The 24,005-nt window shown below is 43.1% G+C and overlaps 1 protein-coding gene across 3 annotated transcripts in view; it reads left to right on the top strand.

The window, feature by feature from the left end:
* Window positions 1–24,005, top strand: part of PDE4D (phosphodiesterase 4D) — a 634,082-nt gene that overhangs the window by 150,456 nt on the left and 459,621 nt on the right. For all 3 annotated transcript variants that reach the window (XM_053408756.1, XM_053408755.1, XM_053408766.1), the window contains exon 3: window positions 1,773–2,008. In XM_053408756.1, coding sequence (XP_053264731.1) covers window positions 1,773–2,008 — 236 coding nt within the window. The remainder of the gene's footprint in view (window positions 1–1,772; window positions 2,009–24,005) is intronic.

Here is a 24,005-nt window from a genome sequence, read left to right as displayed (position 1 = left end):
TGCCCTGGAAGCCCCCATCACTCCCCCAAATCTGCTCTGGGGGATTGGGGGTGGGTTTCAAGAACAGATTTGAGATGCGTATGCTGGTGACTGCTAAAGGGAGGAGGATCAGTAACATCCATCTATTCTGCAGTTCAAAATGCAAATAAGGATAGGAAGTCAGTGGGCTGCTGGGAACTCTCACCAACCTGAAATTGGGTATGAGTTGCATCAGAGAAGAGTGAGTTCTGAGGATCTCAGGTACGCAGGGAGAAGTGGATTTCTACAGTTTTAAACTATACTACCAGTTCCTCTGCGCTGCAGAAATGTGGGAGTACTGCAGAACTTAATCCAGAACAAGATCGTAAGAACAATATTAGGTGTGCCCAGAAACACGCCTTTAGATTTCCTAAGCAATGAAACTTGAATTCTTCTGGTACAAATTAAGGCTCTGCTGGGGATATAGCTCAGTGGCAGAGCATTTGACTGCAAATTAAGGCTCTGTTGTTATTTTTGAATTTCTAAATTACTGTCGACACTAAAAGAAAGACTTCAAAAAAAAGTATTAGAGAGCAGAAGTTTAATTCTATCTGTCTACATCCTATGCCTACCAGAGATATTGGAGGTTAGTGTAGATAATTCACTAATGTAATTTCAATAATATATTTTCATTGATCTAAAACGTTTGTTCCCAGAAAAAAAAATCATAAGAGGAATTAAAGATGTGTAAATATGACATAATTTCTCATTTCTGACCATCATTCATTTTATCATTAATCAAGGGCAGTCCTGGCTACAGATAGTTCAGTAATGTAGCCTAGAGGATATCGAGTCAAGGATAATGGTCAAGTAGGTCTAAATTAGAGGTGGTGGAGAAACTCATTTCTCCTAATTCACACTTAACCAAAAGAGTGCACAAACAGAAGCAAAGCTGGTGCCAAATATATTGCTTTGTTTTCCTTTGGACTACATCACCGAGGCTGAGAGAGGGGTATGGAAGCTCAGGACTTCCATACACACTGCCCAGGCTTTCACCCCAGAAAGGACACTTTGGCCCTGCAAGTGCAGCAAAAAAGCAACAAACAGGGGAGGCAGCAGTGAACTGTGCTGCAAAATTCTGCAGTCTTTTGGATTTTGTGATGCAGTACTCCAAAAGGTATGCATCCGGGGAAAGTGTGAATAAAAATGAATATATTATTGAAAATAGCATACCTTGATACCATTTATTAGACAATAGCTACATGCAATCATTGCTATATTAGGAGAAATGAGCAGTAAAATGGAGATTAATTTTTCTGAGGATTAGGAATTGCAAACTGATGCAGAAATGTAGTGAACTTGAATTTAAGAATGGAAAAATGAGAAGCCAAAATTTTCAGATTTGTCCATCCCTATGCCTGATTATAGTTTTTAACAGAAAACCTCCAGAAGGATCCTTATCCTATGAGCTACTGCACCACCCTCCCCAGTTAATGCATAAAAAGCATTTGTTGATGTGTATGTGGTACTGTCCCCTGCTGTTACTGTGGCACAGATGTGCTTTGCTGCAATATTCCATCTGGACCAGTGTGACCACAGCATCCTTATAAGAAGATCTTCATTCTAATGGCCCATCATACAATCCTGCTCTAGCCAGTTGTTAAAGGGCACACATAGGTTCAGAGTTCTTCATTGCTCTATGCATTTAATACTTTTAAAATAAAATATAAAGTACACCCAGATTAATGGATGCAGTTTAGGAAAGAAACTGCAGAGAATTATTAAGGCAATATTTGTTGCTGTTGTTTTTCTAGGTGTCAGAAGAAACACTGTACTCGCACGATGAAGCGGATGGTGCTCCTCAAGGAATGGACCAATATCGTGTCAGGAGACTTTCCTGCCGTAATCTCCAGCTTCCCCCTTTGGCGTTCAGGCAGCTGGAGCAGGCAGATTGGGACAGAAAGGGTGATCCAGAGACGGTGCCGAGGCCCACCAGCCTTCCGCTGAGAACTCTCCCACTAATTGCTATCACAGCTGCAGAGTCTGTCAGGTAAACATTGATTTGGAACCCTGCTTTTGCTTCTGTTCGGCTGCTGAGAGACTGCGTTCTGGCAGCCGATGTCCTGGGTCCCTGTGATTAAAATGTTTGGCTCTTAATCACGGAGCGAATTAAGGCAGCTATAATGGAGAGCGTATTGAAGACAGGTTAATAAGATGGCAGTTCTATACCCATTGTTTTCATAGTAGTGGCAGAAAGCATAAGGCAAATGTGTGATGTGAATAGCACAGCTGATACCAAGCAGTCCCTCTGCTAACACAGGGACTGTCCAATCTTATTGGCTGAAAAAGAAGAAGAAGAAAAAAATGTATTTCAGCCTTCTCTCTGTGAGGAAGGCACTGGGGGCATAGTGATTTGGAAGCAATGGAAGGGTTGAAAAGAAGCACATGACTCCATCTTTGAATTGGCAGGTATTCTGGATTTTGATGCTGTAGCTGAATCTAATTCAGTGTTTCCCAAACTTGAATCTCCAGCTGTTGTTGGACTACAACTCCCATCATTCCTAGCTAGCAGGACCAGTGGTCAGGGATGATGGGAGTTGTAGCCCAACAACAGCTGGAGACCCAAGTTTGGTTGCAAGACTATGAGACATCATGTTGCTTCCGTGATCCCTGATAGGCTGTGATCACCTCAGAGAGAAGAAGCCTGGGAGGGACTATTATAGCCACAGACGTGGAGGGTAGAAAGACATCCCACATGCACATACCCACCCACCAGTGCTGCTGCAAGCATTCAAGCACCAGAAAACTTAGGGCATAACCTAGAGCTAAATACAGCAAGGCCAGGTAGCTGCTGATGTGGCTACTTCTAGCTAGAAGCTATGCATCTATGGTGGCCTGTTTTCCCCAACATCCATTTATGGACCTGGATATGAGCTGCTGTGGTTGCAGCTATTTTGATAAGTCACAAAAGTGTTGGTGGTTGTTGCAGGAGCTCTAAAAAATGTGAGCTCTGTGCTTCCAGATAGCTCACGTGCTTTCTAAGCTCAGCATCTTGCATCAGTGCTAGAGGTGGGAGGAAGTGCTTTCAGCACAGCACCGGGAACCTATCCATCATACTGGAAGATTCCTGGAACCATGACATGGATGAGATAGTTTAGATGTGAAAACATTCATCCAAGAAGCTTGATTTCATGCATTACATATGAGGCAGCTGTGTTCTGAAACCGATCAATATAGAGTCGAAATGTCTAAGAAAATGTCATAGATCAACGACAGAAAATATCATGAGTCTCTGACGAGACTCATGCTTGCATCGCACCTGGAAGAGGAGATGTGAAAGTTTGCCTAAAATGTTTCCCAAAGTAATGAAAAAGGGGGTGTTATTGTTTTGTAGATATGCTTGCTGGTGCTCGCTGCTGTTTTGTAGGCTTATGTACTGGAATGGGATAGCTGGTGCATGAGAGGTTTCTCACAGCAGGTAGATCTCTGCAAGACATAAAAAAGAACACCATTGTCCTGCCTAACAAGCTTTGTTCAGGCATCATGCTCATTTAATTTGGTTTTGATTTACTAGGAAATAAATTTATAAATGAGATCAAGGGGGGAAAGAAAAGAGGAAAGTAATAATTCTGCATTGCACAAACAAACAACCCAACAGAAGCAATTACTGTTGTGCCTGTTTCTTTTCAAAAGCTATAACCTTTATTTCTTTACTGTGGAAAATTAAATGTTAGATGCATGAATCATCTTTGCACTTGCCACACACACACACACACACACACACACACACACACACTGCATATACAATATGTACAAGAAGGTATCCTCAGTAGTCCCAATATGCATCTGTAATCTGAAATTCTGTGTGTGGACCACCATTTCAGGAGTCTTGAAAAATCCATGTACTGAAGGCTTGAAGGCTTTCATAAGGCTACAAAGAGCTTTGTGTCTTTGATGTTGTGAAAGAAAACTTAATGTGAGCATGGGTGAAAAGTTTGCTTAGAAACCTGAAACGCAAAGGGACTGAGCAGTTCCAAGACAAATGCTATCAAGATGATTCACACACCAGTGTTTTTGCTCACACGATAACTGCAACTATAATGCAATAATTTGGTTGAATGAAATAGCTATCAGATCAGTTGTCACTTAGGGAGTTTTCTAATGACCGAGAACCCTGCCAAAAAGAAAAATATGTAACACATAGTCTCTCTAGACCGAAGTATCAAATGTGGTACCCTCCAGATACTGCTGGACTCCAACTCCCATCCTCTTGATCATTGGCCATGCTAGCTGGGACTGATGGGAGTTGATGTCCCACAACATATGGAGTGTGAGGAGAACCTGAGCCCTGTAAGCTCAGGTTCTCCTCACACCCCCTCTCGCCCTGCGCTACTGTGGGGAAAGTATGTACAGAACTTACCCCCAACTCCAAACCACCACAAAACTCCCCATGACGCTGGAAGCTTAAAGGTTTGGTAAATCCATCGGCCAGGTTAATGTGACTGGCACAATACTTCAGCCGAATCAAACCTGACTGAACACTCTGACACACATTTTGGAAACGTATGTCCAGATGCTTGGTTCTGGCCTTAAATTGCGCAGATTCAGCCAATTTCAAACAAGGTTGATTGTCTTCCCAAACCGTGATGGGCAAGCTACAATCCCCATAGATCTCTTGCACCAAGCATCTATAGAACTCTAGTTCCCGGCACAAATCAGACAGTGCACTGAATTCAGCCTCAGTAGAAGACAGCGCAATGAGACTTTGCTTCCGGGACTTCCACCCAATTAGTGACTTCCCAAACTTTACCACCAACCCAGACACAGACTTGCGGTCCTGCGAATTCACCCAGTCACTGTCCGCATAGCATGTGAGCTTCGCCTCACCTTCAGCTGGCAGCTTAAGACAGAAGTCTTTGGTATGCTGCAGGTAGCGCAGTACCCGCTTGATACCGTGCCAAGCACTCACACTGGGCTTTGACGCTTCCCTACTTAGCAGGTTGGTAGCAAAGGCAATGTCTGGTCTGCTCCATTGGGACAGATACAACAGACTACCCAGAGCTGATTGAAAGAGCTCAGCATTCTCAAACTCGGCACTTTCTGCTTGCTGGCTATCTTTCACGAAGTTCATCTCCATAGGTGTCCGAACTCCTGCACAATCGGACATTCTGAACTTCTCAAGCAACTGCTCAATCTTGCCTTTCCGACTGAGCAAGAAGCACCATCCTCAGTTCTCGCTATCTGGACGCCCAGGTAGATCCTTACTGCACCCAGGTTCTTGAGCTGAAACCGTTTCCCAAGCTCTTTGGCAAACTTCTGCACCTGTTTGTCTGCCTTTCCAATATGGATGATGTCATCAACGTAAAATAACACCAGTTCCTGTGAGTCTCCTGATCCTCTAAGGAACAGGCAACTGTCAGCAAGACTCTTCCTGAAACCTAGCTTCTCCAAAGCTTCATTCAGGCACAAGTTCCAATTCCTGGCCGACTGCTTCAGGCCGTAAATTGACTTGTGAAGTTTCCACACAGTACCTTGCTCATTGCCCTCAAACCCTGGAGGAGGAAGCATGTACAAATCCTCCTGGAGGTCTGAGTTCAAGTAAGCAACATCCACATCAAAGTGATGCACCAGCAACCCTCTTTGTGCAGCAATGGCCAAGAGCAAACGTAGAGATTCACTCCTACAGGTGGGAGCATAAACTTCCGTATAATGCAACCCCCTGCGCTGCGTGAATCCTCTCGCCACTAATCTGGCCTTATACTGCGGTTCTCCTGTTGCTGTGGGCTTAAGACGGTAAACCCAGCGGCTACCCACGGCCTGGTTTCCCACCGGCAACTTCGTGAGGGAGAACACACCTAGAGACTCCATTGAGTTCATTTCCTTCTGCATTGCCTCATGCCATTTCCTGGCTTCTTCCTGAGGCAGTTTCTGAACATCCTCAAAACTCTCGGGTTCACACTGTGCCATTCCGACCCACATGCTAGTGACGGCAAACCTTTCAGGAGGTTTCCCCTTGGTCGTCCGAGCTGAACGGCGCAGCACTACTTCAGGAACCCCCTCTGACCCACTGGGGCCAGCCAGAACGTCCTTGGCATCAGAGAGCTCCCCCTCTGACTTACTGCGCCTTCTGGACTTCTCAGCCGAACCTGTGGGGGAAGATGGAGCACTGCGTTGCTCAATCTTCACAGCCTTGGGAGAAGTTCTCCCCTCTGCCTGCACTGGGTCTGAACTCTGAGCCTCAGTAGCAGGTTCAACCTCTTCCTCTCCTTCATTGGCAGAGTCAAGCAGACTCTCTGACAGGATGTCAGGGTTCCCATGTATCCTTGCCCAGCCACTCTGGGATGGAGATCCTCAGATTCCCCAGCCCTGCTCTAGATGATTAGTGATAGTATGAAATGACTCTTTATAAAACAGGAGACACTTTCAATGAATAGATTCTAATAATTACATATTTTGCCTTTTCGTGTAGTCATCACATAGCAATTCCACTGTCTGTCGTTCCCATCAAGTGTTGGGTGCCTTCGTAATGTTACGATCAGTCCACTATTCCAAGCAGTGTGACATTAAAGGTGTGTGCTACTTGCCTGGGTTTGGTTCCTTTTGGAAGAAAGTCGCTGTCGGCTTATCGCCATTGTGGTTGTTTTTAAATATAAAGTACTGGTTGAGCATAGGTGAAAGCAGTTAGATTACGCATTCCCACATAGCTAAAGGCTACTGTTTCTGTATAAGACCTCCAGGGAGGCAGCCTGCACATCAAGACACTTAAGACTCAGCTTTCTGTGTCTGTCTTCACTCAGTCTGTCTCAAACCGCAGTATTACCCTCTAGTCCTCTTCACAGATACCAGGCCTCCTCCCTCTGGTTAAGGAAGTGGTGTGGAAGAGGGAGGGCAGGCTGTCATTAAGGTATTTGTGGAAACTTGAGGGAAGTATTCTAACACTGGCTCCCATCAAAGGATGTGCCAGGTGAAACCTGACTGGCAGGTTTCAGGCCTATTATCCCTCTCTGTCTAGGAGCTGAAGGTGGAATAAACTGCAGAACAATCCTGTTAGGCAGAGAGAGATTGTGACTGATCCATGGTCACATGGTCAACTAAGAAGGGATTTGAACCTGGAGCTTCCGGGTCCTAATTCAGCCCTCTAACCACAAATCCCATGTTTGCATAGATCATAGTACCTAGGCCTAGAGACACTGGATCTAAATGGTTTAGGACTTAACAAGTCAAAAGCCTTCACTTCTTCCAGGAAACCAACTGGAAATCAATGCAGCTTCTTAAGCAGTGGTATCATGTACTGCACTTGCCTTGGTCAAAGGACCACGTTTTATTATATTTCTACTGGATGGAATTCCCAGGCAGCCTTTGAGGGCAGCCCTACCCATAGCACAGAAATCTGTAAGCTGCCTTGCAATGTCTGACAACAACAAAATTGCAGTAAAACGCACACACAATCCCACTTCTTGGCCTCCAGCATCCTGGAGGGATTTTGTTGTTGTTGAAAAAATGTAATTAATAAATAAAACCCACTCTTCTTAAGTCCATTCTCTTATCCACAGACAGGTGTTTATCTTTAAAATTTGTTGTTATCTGACCCAACCACCCCTTCAAAATGCTATTTTCAAATTCAGGAATACAACTGAGATGGGGTGCCACCAGGTTGCTTTCAAAGCCTTTTCCTTGGTGTTGCAATAAGGGCTGTTTTCACAGTGATCTCTCTGCTCAAGCACAGTGTGATTGATTTAATCTGATGTGAAATGTCTCGATAATGAGATGTCAGCTGAAACAACAGGAGAACTTAAAAGTGTGTTTGGAAACAACTGAGATGTGGAGGAAAGCACTTGCATAACTCTTGTATGTTTGGGTGTATTATATACTCAAGTGGTTGTTTTTTTTTAATCTGGGTGCCTATCAATAAGCAAATGGTTTAAAGTGATGCTTTTAAAGTTGTTTATTTTATTTCTGTCCATTTGTGCTTGGTTTTCTAATGTTGCATTTTGGCATTTTTGTTTTGAGGGTAACCAAGGCATGAGGAATTTCTGAACAAGGTACCGTAACTGGAATGTGAAATATCTCCCCTTCCTAAATTGCTAAGCATACTATATTGCTCACTTACCTAAAAAGTAAACATATTGTTAGTTTATTCAAGAAAGCTTTAAATTCCATGGGGCAGGTGCAAAGTATCTCTCTGAACCTGAACCTGACTGTACCAGCCAGGAAAATGGTCTTCCCCTTGAGTCATGGCTGTGTTATCCCTCTCTAATAAGAACCAGCACTGCAAGTTGATAAACTGGGCAATTCTACCATAGCAGAATCTCTTCAATCATTTTGGATTGCCAGTTCCCTGGAATGCAGCCATTTGCTGGCAGGAAAAGGATGGGGGAAGATTTCAGATTGGTTTGGGACTTAGTTGCTAGAGGATGCTGGAAGTGTTCAAGTTTCTGAAAGCTGATCTAGTTGAGTATTGGAGAGCTCCATGTATCTTCATGTTCTCCACTTACATGATTTCCTTTCCCCATAAGCAGATGGTTGCAAAGGCAAAAATCTCTTGTGCCCCCTCCTGCAAAGCTAAGTAACTCTCCATAGGCTGCCCCATATTGTCTACTACCTGGAGAAAGAAAGTAAGAAGGCAATGCTTTGCTTAGTTGCAAGTGGACACATTGTGATGCATGATCGTGGTACAGGAATAGTTCAATTGCTCTGTTTTTCACAGCTAGGTTTTTGAAGAGAAGCAAAATTTTGGTTGCCTGTTTCCTGGTTTCTTGCTGGATAAAGCAGCAAAGGTACACAGCACCAAAGGCTGTGTGTGCAGACAAGACAATCAGAACCATGGATTTTGTGGGGAATCAAATGAGATGCCCTTGGGGGAATATTTGATTATCTGGTCATTATTTGCCTACCCCTAACTTATATGAACCAGAAGAGAGTGGATGTGTTCAAAAGTATAGTTTGCAAAAGAAATAAGTGAATGATATTATTATTGTATTTTTGGTAAGGCGCTGTTGATGTGCCTGACACCCATCAGGGTCCTTGTCCCAAGGAGTTTACTGCCTGGAATTGGGCACAGGAGAAGCAGCAGAGGAAGGGGAGGGGAGGGGTCAGCTGAGGTTTCATGTGAGAGGGCTGAATGCCTCAAGGAGTGGCAGAAGGAAGGAAGATAGAGATAGATCTTGGCTGGGCTGTATATTGTCTGTAACAGCAGGTAGACCTGCAATTACCACTAAAGCAAATGTAGGAAATGAAAATAATAGAAATATGCAAGCAAATGACACATTTAGCAAAGAGTGTGTGTGTGTTGTTTGTGTGTGTGTTTATATATCTATATCTATATATCTATATCTATATATATCTGATATTTTACAGCTGCAAAGCTTCCCCCTGCCATCATAGTATGCTTCTTCTAACTGTAATTTCCTGTTGCTAATTCTAACGTTCTGTGTCATTCAGGCATTACTCATCTGGCACACATAATCTGTGTGGCAAATTGTCAGTTTGAAGTACTGCTTTCATTTATACATAAATAAATGAAAAGAAAGGTGTTGGTGTGTGTGGTGTGTATAATATGGAAACAGACGGAAACACCATCAGCTTACATTAACATACACCCTATCCCATTGAGTCAGGATAGATAAATTGTTTTTATTCTTAATAAATGAATAAAATAACAGACAAGGGTCACCACAAAGGTCTGTGGTTTTTCAAGTTTTCTGACATAGCAATTCAGATTTGGAGTTGGATCCGTAGTTGGGGTGGGGAGATGGAGAAGGATAAATATGGAGCTAGGAATGACTGTCCTCAAAGACCTTACCCATCCTGGAGGAGATAGGATGGAACACACACACACACACACACACACACACACACACGTATTTAAAGCTAAAACCATAAAACTCTAGATCTTTCAGTTAAATAGTCTTGCTGATCAAAACAATTATCCCCTGTCAGAACAGAATTGCTGTTATCTGGCAAACACGTGGTAGCAAGTGGGAGAATCAAATCTCTAATGGAAGGGAGTGCCTCATTGTGACAGCAGAGAAGGCCCTGTCCCAGGCCAGCACATACTGGACCACAGGTGTAAGCATCACCATGAGTAGGGCCTCCCCCAGAGATCTTGTTAGCAGGTTGGTCTGCAGCTCTCATACTGTCATAAGAGCATAAGAAGAACCCGGATGGATCAGGCCAATGGCCCATCTAATCCAGCATCCTGTTCTCCATCTAATCCAGCATCTGATGGGGGGGGGAGAACCTCAGTTTCCTATGTGTTTTTATTGATTTTTATTGATTTAAGGGGGGCAGCTGCCCCTCCCTGCCCCCCCCGGCTACACCTATGTCTGGGGCTCTCCTACAGTGCCATCAATAGTGCCAAAAAAAAAGAAAATAAAGAAGGAAGTAAACAAATACAGTGGTACCTCAGGTTAAGTACTTAATTCGTTCTGGAGGTCCGTTCTTAACCTGAAACTGTTCTTAACCTGAAGCACCACTTTAGCTAATGGGGCCTCCCGCTGCTGGCACGCCGCCGGAGCACGATTTCTGTTCTCATCCTGAAGCAAAGTTCTTAACCCAAGGTAATATTTCTGGGTTAGTGGAGTCTGTAACCTGAAGCGTATGTAACCTGAAGCGTATGTAACCCGAGGTACCACTGTAGGTTCTATTTTGACACTGCAAATTGCATGTGCAGGGACACCTGATGCAAAATGGTACCTGGAGTGGAGCCTGCAAAATTCGTTCTCTTTGATTTCTGTACGAGTGTACACATTTTTTAATTAAAATATATATAATACCATTCCCCCATCTTTTCTGTTTGGATCTGCTGTTTCTGAACTGGGTTTACCTTCTTCGTTCTACTGATGGGAGTCATCTCACAAAGTTTCAGTTATACCTATCAAGCTGAGCTTACTTCCCCATACTAGGAGTTCATGCTCACCTTACTTATTTTCCATTCTCTGTGCATTAGTGTACAGACATCAAAAGGCTTGGATTTTCTGCTCCAACATCTCTCCTGCTGTTTTGTTGTGTGGTTTGCTAGGCATCTCCATATCTCCCCCCATTATCTCCCCAGAACCACTCAGGTGTCTATAGTTATTGCTGACTTTTGCATTAATCTTTGGGCTTTTGTCTGATTCCCTGTAGGATTTCTTTTAGAGCCCTTGTGATCAGGTTCAGCATGCCAAAATGTATGCTCCCCGTTGCAGAGGCTGTTCTTGTTTGATAGTGCACTGAGCTCAAGGTTCCATGCAACTGGGCAGGAGGAGTCCTTGCTGACCCACAGCTCTAAGCTGGGAGCTCATGCTTCTTTTTCTGAGTCTCAGAGATGCTCAGAAAGTAGAGGGGAAAATTGTGATCTCACTGCTTTCAGCCTCTCTTCAAGGTCAAACACAAAAAGGATGGGGAAAGACCCCATTCTCCTGCCTAGTTGCTGAACTCACCAGGTTAAACGATGTGTTTGCCAACTGGAAGATAACAGTAGTATTTGATGGTCTTTGCCAAACACATTTTCCCCAGTCTTCATGAGATGCAGCCCATCTCTTGTCCTTCATTAAGGTTGTTTCACTGGGCAATATTCTTATATTTTACTGCAGAACTTCAACATAAAGAGAGTTATGGATTTAGGCTTCTTGTTATAAAGTTGCTACTACTTTCTTGCATGGTATACACTCTTCTGTTTCTTCCGGAAAGCTTGAGCATATCTCTCAGTGATAGATATGCAGAAATTCAGAAGGCATGTTTGGGCCATAACTGAAATGCGCTGAAAATGAATTCAGGGAGAGGAAGCTGCTCTCTCCTGGTTCATGACTTTGCAGCTCAGCAGGGTAGCCTCTGCACTGAAAATAAGTGGGAACCAAGATGAATATAGTGTTGAAAGTTAAAGATCAGAAAGGCTTGCCATTTGATTTATTTTCAGGCACCGAGGACGTTTCTTGGGACTTGAAGTCTCATCTGTCTGCAACAGCTTCATGCTGATTTGGGTCCTCCCCCCTTTGGCAGTGATTGTACACACAATGACTCACCAAACAGTAAGAAGGAAAGAACAGAGCAATATGTTGATTACCTGGAATGTCTGGATGTTATTTCCTCTTCATAACAACATTGCCTGCGGAAACACATGAGCTGATTCCCACATTGTTGCTGTCCCCTAAGCTAAAATACCAACAAGCGATTGCCTTCATTTTGTAGGCGAGGGAAATTTTAGTCACTTGCCCAAGGATACATAGCAAAATAATGAGGAACAAATGTGGGAAGTAACATTCAGAGTGCCTTGTTCCTTTTCTACTTCTTTGAATGTGGTCAGCATGGAAGGCTGGCTATGGAAAACGCCTCTTGATATAGTCTAGGTTTTTCCTCCTTCTGGAAGTGAAGAAAATGCCCCAATATAACGTTGAGCTGTGATTAAAACTCAATAATCATTTTAATGTATGTATCTATTTACCTATGAATCTTCATATACTGTTTTCCAGCTTCACAAATTCATATAAAGAATTCAAAGTCATCTCGTAAAACCATTACAGTAACAAGTTTTCATATTATTTTGGTTGTGTTAAAACACCTGGAATGGCAACTTGTAGCATTTGATAAAGATCTGGGTTTAAGACACTCAACACTTAGGCCTTTGATACTTGATATGTATATATATACCGTATATATTATGACTCAACCTATTCTTGTGATTGTAGTTCGTTTTAAGTTATTTTTAATGTTCTTAAAGGAAAGAAAAGTCATTAAAAGTTATTTTTAATGTTCTTAAAGGGATGCAGGTGGCGCTGTGGGTAAAACCTCAGCGCCTAGGACTTGCCGATCGCATGGTTGGCGGTTCGAATCCCCACGGCGGGGTGCGCTCCCATCGTTTGGTCCCAGCGCCTGCCAACCTAGCAGTTCGAAAGCACCCCCGGGTGCAAGTAGATAAATAGGGACCGCTTACCAGCGGGAAGGTAAACGGCGTTTCCGTGTCCTGCACTGGCTCACCAGATGCAGCTTCGTCACGCTGGCCACGTGACCCGGAAGTGTCTTCGGACAGCACTGGCTCCCGGCCTATAGAGTGAGATGAGCGCACAACCCTAGAGTCTGTCAAGACTGGCCCGTACGGGCAGGGGTACCTTTACCTTTTACCTATTTTAATTGCTGTGATCTTAGGATGAAAGGAACATAATAATTAAGAATAAACCTTACACAAATCTAGAGTGGAGTCTCTAAGATGGTTGGATGGCGCCTTGTACGCCTTCTTCCAGCAACTCCTGCAACCAAACGTATTGTTGTGCTTTCCTTGGACCACATCAGCAAGGCCAAGGGGGGCAGCCAGGATCTCCATACACCCTGCACAGGTTTGCACCCCAGGGAAGTCACTTTGGTGCTGCTAACACAGCTGTTTGACTTCACCCCAGAGACGTACTCCATTGTCTCTTGAGACAGATGGATGCCAACCACCACAATTATAAATAGTAGTAGTAGTAGTTACAAGAGGGTAGATTTTATATAAACTCCATCAGAATAGTTTGATAATGGAACCTATTTCCTAGAGAGGCAGTGAGCTTTCCATTGCTGAACATCTTTAGGAAGGTATTAGACAGCCATCCGTTGGGGAGACACTAGCACTGCATTTCCTGAATTGAGCAGTGGGTTGAATTAGATGACCTCCAAGCTCCCTTCCAGCCCTCTTATCTACTGCACATCACAAGGGTTTATCTGAGGAGGAGGAGTGGTTCTTTCATTTTGTGCAGGTGCATGGGAAGAGAGAAACTTGTAAATGGCTTCCTCACTTCTCAGAAGCACTGTGGAAAGCTAAAGGATTATCGCTTCCACCTTCTCTCTGATGTGCTGCCTCTGTTTTGCTGAACAGCTTCCCTGTTGTTGAGATAGACAGGTGAATATTATTTAGTTGTTCCTGGAACAACTGAAGACATTTTTGTTTCAAAAAGATTTTTGAGCTAGGGGATTGGGAGTTAGATCTCTACATTGCTTATTCATATTGTCTTAAAACCTATCTTTACTTGTGTTTTGTATTGTTTTAAAATCTGTTTTTGTTATTTTGATTTTGATTTTTAAGTCACCTTGGCACTTTTGTAAATGGTGCGATAATAATAGGATGATGATGATGATGATGCAATGGATGGGAGTTGAATGGCAATCTCAATACTTCCTTTTTGTCCAAACTGTCAATTTTGCTTTCTCTAAATTTCCCATTTATTCACTGTTAAGTTCAGTTTTCTACATTTCCACATCAGTTTGCAATTTTAAAAAAGACCTCATGATAGTTCAGAAGCATTTTTCTTTGAATTTATTCTAATGTGCACAGCTTTGTATGCAATTTTGTCTGAATGTACACATTTTTGCAAAGCATTTCCTCCTCACATAGTGTTATTTTCACTAATATATTCATTTTGAATACCCCACTCATTTGATAATTGCATTGCAAAATACAGAGAATTGTGAATGTCAAAGAATTACTGCTTTTCAGTTTGCATATTGTTTCAGAAAATATGAAATAGATATGTTCGCCGATAAATGTGAACTGATTGGAACTTCTTCCACATCCCTCTATCACATACAATTTCAAGAAATGGGGAAGGGGCACAATTTACTCCACTCTCAAGCTCCCTGTGCCAAGTTTCTAAATAAATACTTTTACTGAGCACTTGCTTCGCCTTATGCAGCTGAAGGAGATAGCAGCAGCTGATTTTTCCACCTCAGGCAGCAAAAAAGGCTTGAGTCAGCTCTGCTGCTTATTTGATTTGATTATGCTTTTAAAACATTTCCATTCCTCCTTTCAGGAAAGCAACTTCCAAGGCGGCAATAATTAAAACAATTAAGTAAAAAACAAAAAAGCAGTAGTGAGAGAACACAAGGCATAAAACAGTCAGCAGCAAACCCATCAATAAATCAGCATGGGTAGCATTGAAAATTTCATCAGCTACAAGCGGTTGCAGCAGGCGCCTATTGGACAGTACTTGTGATGTCACTGGAAACAAGCAGCACACATACACCAATCCCTATGTTCATTTTCTGTCTCCTTTTAAAGCTCCGCTCATCTCCACAGGACAGAAAACTGGGTGATAATGGGCTGTTTTTTACATTTATACAAACACAAGTTTTGAAGAGGTCTCATTAAATAATTTACTTCTGTCTCACAGTTTGGAAGGTGCCTTTTTTAAAAACCTGGAACTTGCTATCCTATGAGGTATTAGGATTATTAGGAGAGTGGGCACCATCAGTGGGTCATAGATTTATTGACAAACTCAACATGTTAGTCTTTACATTTTGCATTCATGTATGGTGCTCTCTATCTGTTCTACATTAGATTATTACTCTGGCTTGAATATATTTTGAAAAAGCATGCTGTAAAAGCATGCTGTCTTCAAAGCATTCTTCCTGAGAATTCTCTCTTGAAATCTTACTGCTAATTCCTGTAAGCATACATTAGTTTATTGGCTGGTCATACCATGATAGTTGCTGGTGTCTAGATAAGAAGGCTGCTTACAGATGAAGGATTTATTGAGATGTCAGGAGTGCTGATTTAGCAGAGCAGAGACCTGCAAGCTGCTTGAAGATTGTGCTGGGTGATGATTGAAAAGAAATGAGCGTGGGAGGCACAGTCCAAAACGGGGTCTGCAGCACAACATTTGCATATATAAGTTTGTACATCTGAATCAGGAGAAGCTCTGAATCAGTTTCTGAATGCATTGGTGGACTGGATGAAGGCCAATAAGCTGTACTTGAATCCTTGGAAGACAGGGACTCATCGGGTGGGTAGTAACCCTGTATGGGAGGTAGGCAAGTTACTTGTTCTGGATGTTCTAGATTTGTTGTTATTGTTGTTTAGTCATTTAGTCGTGTCCGACTCTTCATGACCCCATGGACCAGAGCACACCAGGCACTCCTGTCTTCCACTGCCTCCCACAGTTTGGTCAAACTCATGCTGGTAGCTTCGAGAACACTGTCCAACCATCTCGTCCTCTGTCGTCCCCTTCTCATTGTGCCCTCCATCTTTCCCAACATCAGGGTCTTTTCCAGCGAGTCTTCTCTTCTCATAAGGTGGCCAAAGTATTGGAGTCCAGCTTCAGGATCTGTCCATCCAGTGAGCACTCAGGGCTGATTTCCTTAAGAATGGAGAGGTTTGACCTTCTTGCAGTCCATGGGACTCTCAAGAGTCTCCTCCAGCACCATAATTCAAAAGCATAAATTCTTCGGCGATCAGCCTTCTTTATGGTCCAGCTCTCACTTCCATACATCACTACTGGGGAAACCGTAGCTTTAACTATACGGATTAGTGGTTCCCAATTAGCTAAGTACTGTGGATTCCCTGTGTTTCAAAAGCCAAGCCACGGACTCCCTACTTTTGAAAATCATGATATATCTATGGTAGTTTTAGTTATGTGAATGGTGTCACAGACCCCCTAGGTGGGTTACGCAGACCCTTGGGGTCTGCAGACCACCAGTTGGGAACCACTGTTCTAGATGTTCTGGATGAGGTTGCCTGAGTTGGTGAAGCTCATTTGACTGCAGCAAGAAACAGCATTTAAGACCATCAGTCCTGTATTGTACAATGTTCTGCCAAATTCAGCAGGTGTTTTAAATGCCTGATGAACACTTTTCAGGGGCTGCACTCCCTCTAAAGGAGCTTGGGGATACTCCTGGATACATCTTAGTCCACGGGTCAGCAAACTTTTTCAGGAGGGGGCCAGTCCACTGTCCCTCAGACCTTGTGGGGGCCCGGACTATATTTTGAAGGGGAAAAAAATGAACGAATTCCTATGCCCCACTGTCAGGGAACTGACATCAGAGCGAGAAGCGAAGGGGAGGCTCCCAGATTCTGCTGGCGAAGGACCCAGCACCAGGAGGAGAAGCAGCTCGGTAGAGGGGGAAGGAAATCAGCGCAACACCAGGGATAAAGGGAGGCAGATGGGGGAAGCGGAGAGAGAGCTCAGGGACTCTTCACTGGACATCAGTGAGGAGAGCACAGGTCCTCCACTACCCACGCCCTCCCTGCGCAGAAGACTCCCGCGCAGTGAGAGGAGGAGGAGACTGGGAGTCAAACAGCTTCTATGCTGGAAGCGGTTTAAGAAACGCCCACAGACAGATTCTGCTAGCGACTGAGACAGCCACGCGGAGATGGGCTGTGCAGTCAGAACGGTTTAACCAGGCAACTTAGCCTAGAGAGGCGGCAGTTTACGCACGAGTAACTCATACCCATTACACCCACAAATAACCCAGAGATGCATTTTAAATAAAAGGACACATTCTACTGATGTAAAAACACGCTGATTCCCAGACCATCCGCGATCCGGGCCTTAGTTTTTCTACCCATGTCTTAGTCACTAGAGGCTTAAGTGTCCTCTGTAGCCAGGAGTGCCTTTTATCCTGTTCACCAGGTCAGCCATTCCTGGACACGGATAGTCTGATTGCCATAGTCCCTGTGCTGGTAACCTCAAGGATGGCTTACTGCGGTAAGCTTTATGTGAGGCTGCCCTTGGGCTTGGTTCAAAGGCTCTATCTGGTGGCCAGACTGCTGATAGCTTTTGACACTTGAGATGTCTGTTTTTAGGACCCACCTTATTTTTATGGTTATAAATTGTTTCTAATGGTTTTAATGCAGTAACCCGCCCTGGGAAGTGAAGGGCGGGAAATAAGTTAATAAATGACAACATATGACACTGTTGCTAAAACAGCTGCATTGGGAGTCATCTACTACCGGACCAGGTTCAACATCCTTGTACTAATTTACAACGTCTTTAACGTTCTAGGTCCAAGGTACCTTAGGGACCACATGACCCCTTATATCCTTGCTTGATCATTTGCAGGAGTGTTAATGGAAAGGATTGCCTGTAGACTGAATGTAGTTCTTGCCTTTCTGCAGTTACACTTACCGTGAACCTCATTATATGATGCAGCACTGTACCAAGGGTGTGGGACAGTGCCTTACAGATGTGTACTTGCTGCATTTAATTATAGAAGACAGAGCCATAATATGCAGCTGTCAGAGGTGACCCAGGAGTCGGGAATGGAGCCAGGAATCAGAATCAAGGGACCAAGGAGCTTAGGCTGGCATTGGAAGCCCCTGCCCCCAAAATATTTATTTCTTCCAAGAGCTTCCTATTTTTATTTTATTTTGGGATTGTTGTAAACTCTCTCAGATTAGTCATACTTCAAAATGGAAGGTAATATCAACTGAGAGGGCATTCCTTCCACTCCTCGTTTGCATTCCAATCTTCCATACGGTTGCAGTTTCCAAATATAAACAAAAAGCCCATGAGTGATACTCTTCTATGAAACTGGAGCAGAAAAAAGAATGGGGAACGAGGGGAGGAAGAGGAGAGGCTACAGCCACTATTACTGCAGTGGGCTTGGTAGGGAAAGCAACTGATATTACTTCCAAAGTTCAGACGCAATAATTCAAAGACACTCTTACGTTTTGCTTGAAGCAATTAATATTCTGCCAGCCTTCAAGTAGAAAAATGTTCTTTCTTAGCGGGATGCAGCTGTTTGCCAGGCTAAAAGTGTGCATAATAAATGTCAGCACTTAACTATACCTGGCCATCACTTTTCTCTTCTAGATGAATGTCTCTTGGGTCCACCAGTTGGGCAGAGATGGGGAATCTGTGGCCCATCCCATTTTTGTTGGATTCCAGCTCCAAGGCTGCCCCAGCCAGCATGACAAGGGGCAGGGATGGTGGGAGCTGTGATTCAGAAACACCTGGAGGGTTATAAGTTTCACATTGCTGGTGTTCCAGCTTTCATAAAAAAATCTCTTTATGCAGAACCCCACTTTCAACCTTAAAAAAAATTAAAAATTGGTTAGAACTTCATCTCCTAGCCTTGTTCCAGAGGAAGGCTTTGCTCAGGCCAAGAGTGCCTGTGAGCAATTGCAGATACCTTTCTGTCCTCTGCAATCTGTCAGAAGGATCTTACTAATAAGCTGTGAATAGGTTAACTCTTCATAGGTGCTTAAGTTAGAAGCTGTGGAGGCCCAAACCAAATGCATTTCAGCAGATGTTTTTCAAGCACACATGTCTGGTTCGGTTAATTCGTATATCTCATCTGCAACTTTATTCCACCACCCAACTCAGTGCAGGTTTACCTCATTCCAAGATTTTTGTGTTGATGACCTCACCCTAGCTCGTTTTTGTGTTGATGACCTCACCCTAGCTCCACACCACCGATTCAGTGATATATTTGGTTTTTGTTTTTCACTGTCCACATGCCATCACCATCTGAGATGGGCAGGGGATCTTTCTATACTAGCCTTTTACTTGGAGATGCCAAGGTCCTTCTGCATACACCATTGAACTTACCACCCCTGGAAAAGCTCAGGACAGGACCAAATAGCTTCTTGCCTGTGGCCAATTTAGAAACAAGAACCCTCCCCCCAAATATCCACAGTGGGGACTAATCTCAGATTGCCAAATCAAGTGGGCAGATGGGGAGTGGTATAGCTTTGTGCCACTTGGGAGAGGGATCACCACCTTAAATAGGCAGCTAGCTGAGCCTGCTCCTTGTGCTCCATCTCTCAAAGGGATTGAATCAAAATTACCCCTTATTCCTCCACGTAAGGAAAGTTTGGGAGCACTGTCCCAAATCTTATTGACTGTTCAGTTTAGGTTGGTCAGTCTCAACACTCAGCTGTCAATTCTCATTCTTCAATGCATACACCACCTTAGCAATATCTTCATGGTTTCTCATTGGCCCTAGACTTCCCAACATGATCTTTGCAGAGCTTGCCAATGCTGCATTGAGATTCCACATGGTTTCCAAAACAGAATACCACACTAACATATCCCAATGGAAGAATGCCCCACTTAACACTAATGCATTGTTTTTGTTGACTTCCTTAGTATGGCCATATGAAAATTGCCATTCCTCTTCTTCACCAGAAAGTGCACATCAGTAGGTTTCCTGAGTAGTCCTGTCTAGTGAAACTTTGTTGGAGAGGCTTTAGTGTTAAGAGGAACTTAATGGGAAGTAGCACTTTTAGAAAGTTATGCCATTAGCCCTTCAAGTTGTGCTCCTTAAACATAAGTGGGTGTGCACAGTTTGCAGTCGCTTAGTGGCACACACTCTCTGCACATCATTAGAAGCACTATTTCCCTGCCCCCCTAATTCCTAAACATGTTCCCAGTTTCATCCTTGATGCCTCAGACAGAAGCCAGTGATAATATGCCTTGTGATCTTTTACTTGAGGCACTCCAGTGAAGTGAAAAGTTCTTGAAGGTCCCATTTCTTGTTTCGTGGTCTGGCAGGGGCAATGATGTGCTGTGGGGAAACCTGGATGGTAGTATTTTTATATTTTTATTTTACCCTCAAGGCTTCAGGATGTAGGCAGAGAGCATCGCTCTCTACCTGACTTGGTTTCATGATGATGCCTCATCATTCTAGGGAGCCATCATGAAGTCAAATCAGAGTGATGGCAATTCTTTTGGTCTAGAGTGATGGCAATTCTTTCTGTTTGTGTGCAAATGGCTTCTCTTTGTGGACAGTAAACTTGGGGATAACATTTTACTGAATTTACTCAAAGGGAATGATACATTCTACAGCAGTTTATCAGAGGCAGGACTCACCCGAAGTAGCAGAATAGCATCTTTATTTCACCCCTTAAGGTTTTTCCTTTTATTTTGCTGCTGCAGCTGTCTTGGAAGCCTTACTCCACAGTGCCCCAGGCCTAGCATTGTGCTGGATCACATGGCATGGGTTGGGAAATGGCAGCAGCCATAAACAATGATGGAGTATTTTCAGAGAAAATTCTGCAAGGTGACCTTTTTTTCCCAGGGAGAAAGTGAGAAAAAGTAAGATCTGAAATTTGTTCAGAAACTGTCTTCCAAGAAATTAGAACTGAGTCTTATTGCTGCATTCACTCTGGAGTCTTGAATAATAATAACAAGAATAACAAGAATAATAATACCTACTAGTTATCAGGAAAACCTTTGTTCCTGCTAGTAAGATCCTATCTGCATTTGTTTGCAGGATTAAGTCTATGTCTTCAACTTTTGCCAGCCTCCGCTGATGCTAGTATAAAAGGCCAGCATTTCCATTTAATTAAAGTATGCATGAATATAATGGTTGAAACACTGTGATCTCTCCAATGAAAGTTAGACTTTTACCTGCATCTGATGCTAACAATTAAGAGCAAATGGATTCCCGCTACTGTTCTGCAGAGGGCAACTTCCAATAAATCTTGTAGATGACCTTGCTGCACCATTTTCTTAGTGTGCAACAAACCATCTTAGCTTAGGCCCTATAAATATTAAATAGTACTTATTTAAAGGTAGCACACATGGCAAATGCAGGTATAGCTAGCTCCAGTTTCCTGATAGTAGCCACTCAGGGCTGATAATTACTGGGATCAAAGCAGGCAGAGAGAAGAAGCCTTAACCCTTTCTTCCACTGATGTGTTCCTGAAGAAAATGCTCTACCTAAGTGGCTATTTACCTTGGAATGACAGTTCCCATTTAAATCTATAATTTCATAAGTTTAAACTGCTGCAAACTGTGCCACAATACACTGCTAGGCAATATACAAAGGGTACTCCCAGATGGATGTTTATTGTGGGGGTAGGTACTCCTCATCCATGCAATTGCTTTGAAGCATCCACACAGCATCATTGACATCAAAATGTCAGTCCATTTTTATTTCCCCCACTTAAACTTGATTTACCCTTTCTGCTGGAAGCCTGATGTTAAAAATATTTTGCCAGTGAGCTGTTTGCGACACCAGAATGACACATTTGCAGTAGCAAACCCATCTGGAATCACCCAACATCTGATGGATGATACATGATTCATTTGCACATTAATTCAAGAGGTGTGGATCAAGACATTTTGTGTAGATAGAACTCCTCAGATTTATAAGTCTCAAAACATGGCCTTGCATCTGTTAGCTGTACCAAAAGAGGTTCCCTCTCGAGTTCAGAGGCCACTTTAGTGGAGCTATCCAGCCTTGTCTTGCTTATGATCCCATTATTTGAAGGTAATTGCTTCAGTTAGGCTATAATGCATATAAGCTGAAAAAGAAGTAGTGGATCATCCATCCCCTAATTGGTGCCCTCTGGATGTTTGAGCTGCAGCTCCCAATATCCCTGACCATTGATCATGTTGGGTGGTCATGTTTGTAGTCAGGGCTCCCCTCCCCCAGCCGGAACCTGTGGGTGCCATTGCCATTGTAAGAGAACAAGGGAGGCATTCATGGTGAGTTCTGACACCTCTTTTTCTAGAAAAATAGCACTGGTTGTAGTTCAACAGCAGCTTCAGAGCACCAGGTTGGGGAAAGCTGACTGGAAAAGATGGCATCTCAAAGAGTTAGACATACTTATTCTCACTGATTTCAGTGTCCACAAGCTCACCTACTTCTGCCCTATTTTACAGTCTATTTATTTAAGGGAATTAAGATTTCAGTTCTTTTCTGTCAGCTTCTCTCCTTGGAGCTTGTTTGCATCAGTGTGCCTGATATTAAAAATGAATAAATACAGGGAAATGATGCCTGCCTGTAAAACAAAGCAAATTTTCATTACAGCTTTTTCTTTTCTTTTTTGAGCCAAACTAAATTTGGCTCTATCCACTTTGTTGAATAGGAAGCAAATCCTCCATCTCTCCTAACACGTTCAATCTCTGGTTCTCTTCCAGAAAACAATCCTTGCTATGTGGGAATGTTTCCTGTCGGTAGGCTTCGTTACATGGCAGGTGGAAGATCAGCTCCTATTCATTTGAATTATTAATCAGACCTAGGCAAGAAGTGTCACATTTTCTCGGAGGAGGTATATGAACTGCAATGGAATAGGAAAGGAATAGACACAGCTTGGCTCCAAAGGCAGCAGATGTCCCTTTTATGCCAGATTCAAGTACCAATTGCTTCAGAGCTCTTCGCTTTGGCCGGCCTCCCTGTGAACACTGATCCGCAGTGCCAATGTTTTCAGCAGTAGGTGAGAGATCATGCCTTCAATCTGGTTGCATCGAAGGCTGGGCCAAAACCCATCTCCCCAAGTATCTTGAAAATATTCCCCTCCTGGGAAATTTGAGTCAAAATTTCTTCTGCTTTTTTGGGAACAAACAAACACAAAATTCTGTTGGAATTTCCAGAAGGCATTGCTACTTACCTTGCATGTTTAGCCCTTAGTTTGTGGCCTGACATTCCTGACACCTGAATGACAATTCCTTATTAAGACTACAGGTTGATGGTACGAAAAGCCACTGAGAGGTCAAGGGTAATTAACAGGGGAGGAATATAGAAACCTTTCTGAAAATGCTTTTTAAAAACCGTATTTTTTGCTCTATAAGACTCACTTTTTTCCTCCTAAAAAGTAAGGGGAAATGTGTGTGCATCTTATGGAAAGAATGCAGGCTGTGCAGCTATCCCAGAAGCCAGAACAGCAAGAGGAATCGCTGCTTTCGCTGCACAGCGATCCCTCTGGCTTCTGGGATTCAGAATATGTTTTCTTGTTTTCCTCCTCCAAAAACTAGGTGCATCTTATGGTCTAGTGCGTCTTATAGAGTGAAAAATATGGTGCATTGAATTTTCCATAAGGCTCACCATTTCCATCTATATATATAGTATATACACTGTATATTGTACTTAAAACACACTTAAAGCGTTTTATTTGCAGCTGTATAGCTGAGTCCAGGGTCACCTTTCCTCTGTCTTTCTTCCAACAGAGGCCATGATACAAGGCGACCAAAGCAGTTTCTGTGCCAAAACTGGGGCTAAACCCCAATTGAAATGGATATAGAAACAAAGTTTCCTCGTAGAGTACCTGGATCTGGGTAACAGTAATATAGATTTCACTTAAGTTAAAACACTCATAATAATTTATTATAGAAGAAAGCAGAGAGCAGACACACTGAAACTTGCTTAGGATCTGGCAATAAGCCACAATATATTGATCTTGAAATTTGCCATTTGAAGCTCTTTAAGAACGGTGTGTGACCACACTCAGTGTGGTATAGAAAGGAGAGCATCTCTTGTTAGTGAAACTCCTTGGCAGACATATCTTTCATGTACCCTTTGGCATGTGAGATGCATATTTTTAGGACTCATCCTGTTCTTGTGATTTTAATTTGTTTCAAACTGTTTTTAGTGTT

Source organism: Podarcis raffonei, chromosome 11 (genome assembly GCF_027172205.1).
Source record: "Podarcis raffonei isolate rPodRaf1 chromosome 11, rPodRaf1.pri, whole genome shotgun sequence".
Classification (NCBI taxonomy): Eukaryota; Metazoa; Chordata; class Lepidosauria; order Squamata; family Lacertidae; genus Podarcis; species Podarcis raffonei.
Note: the sequence above shows the minus strand (reverse complement) of the source record. Positions and strands in the feature narration are given on the sequence as shown.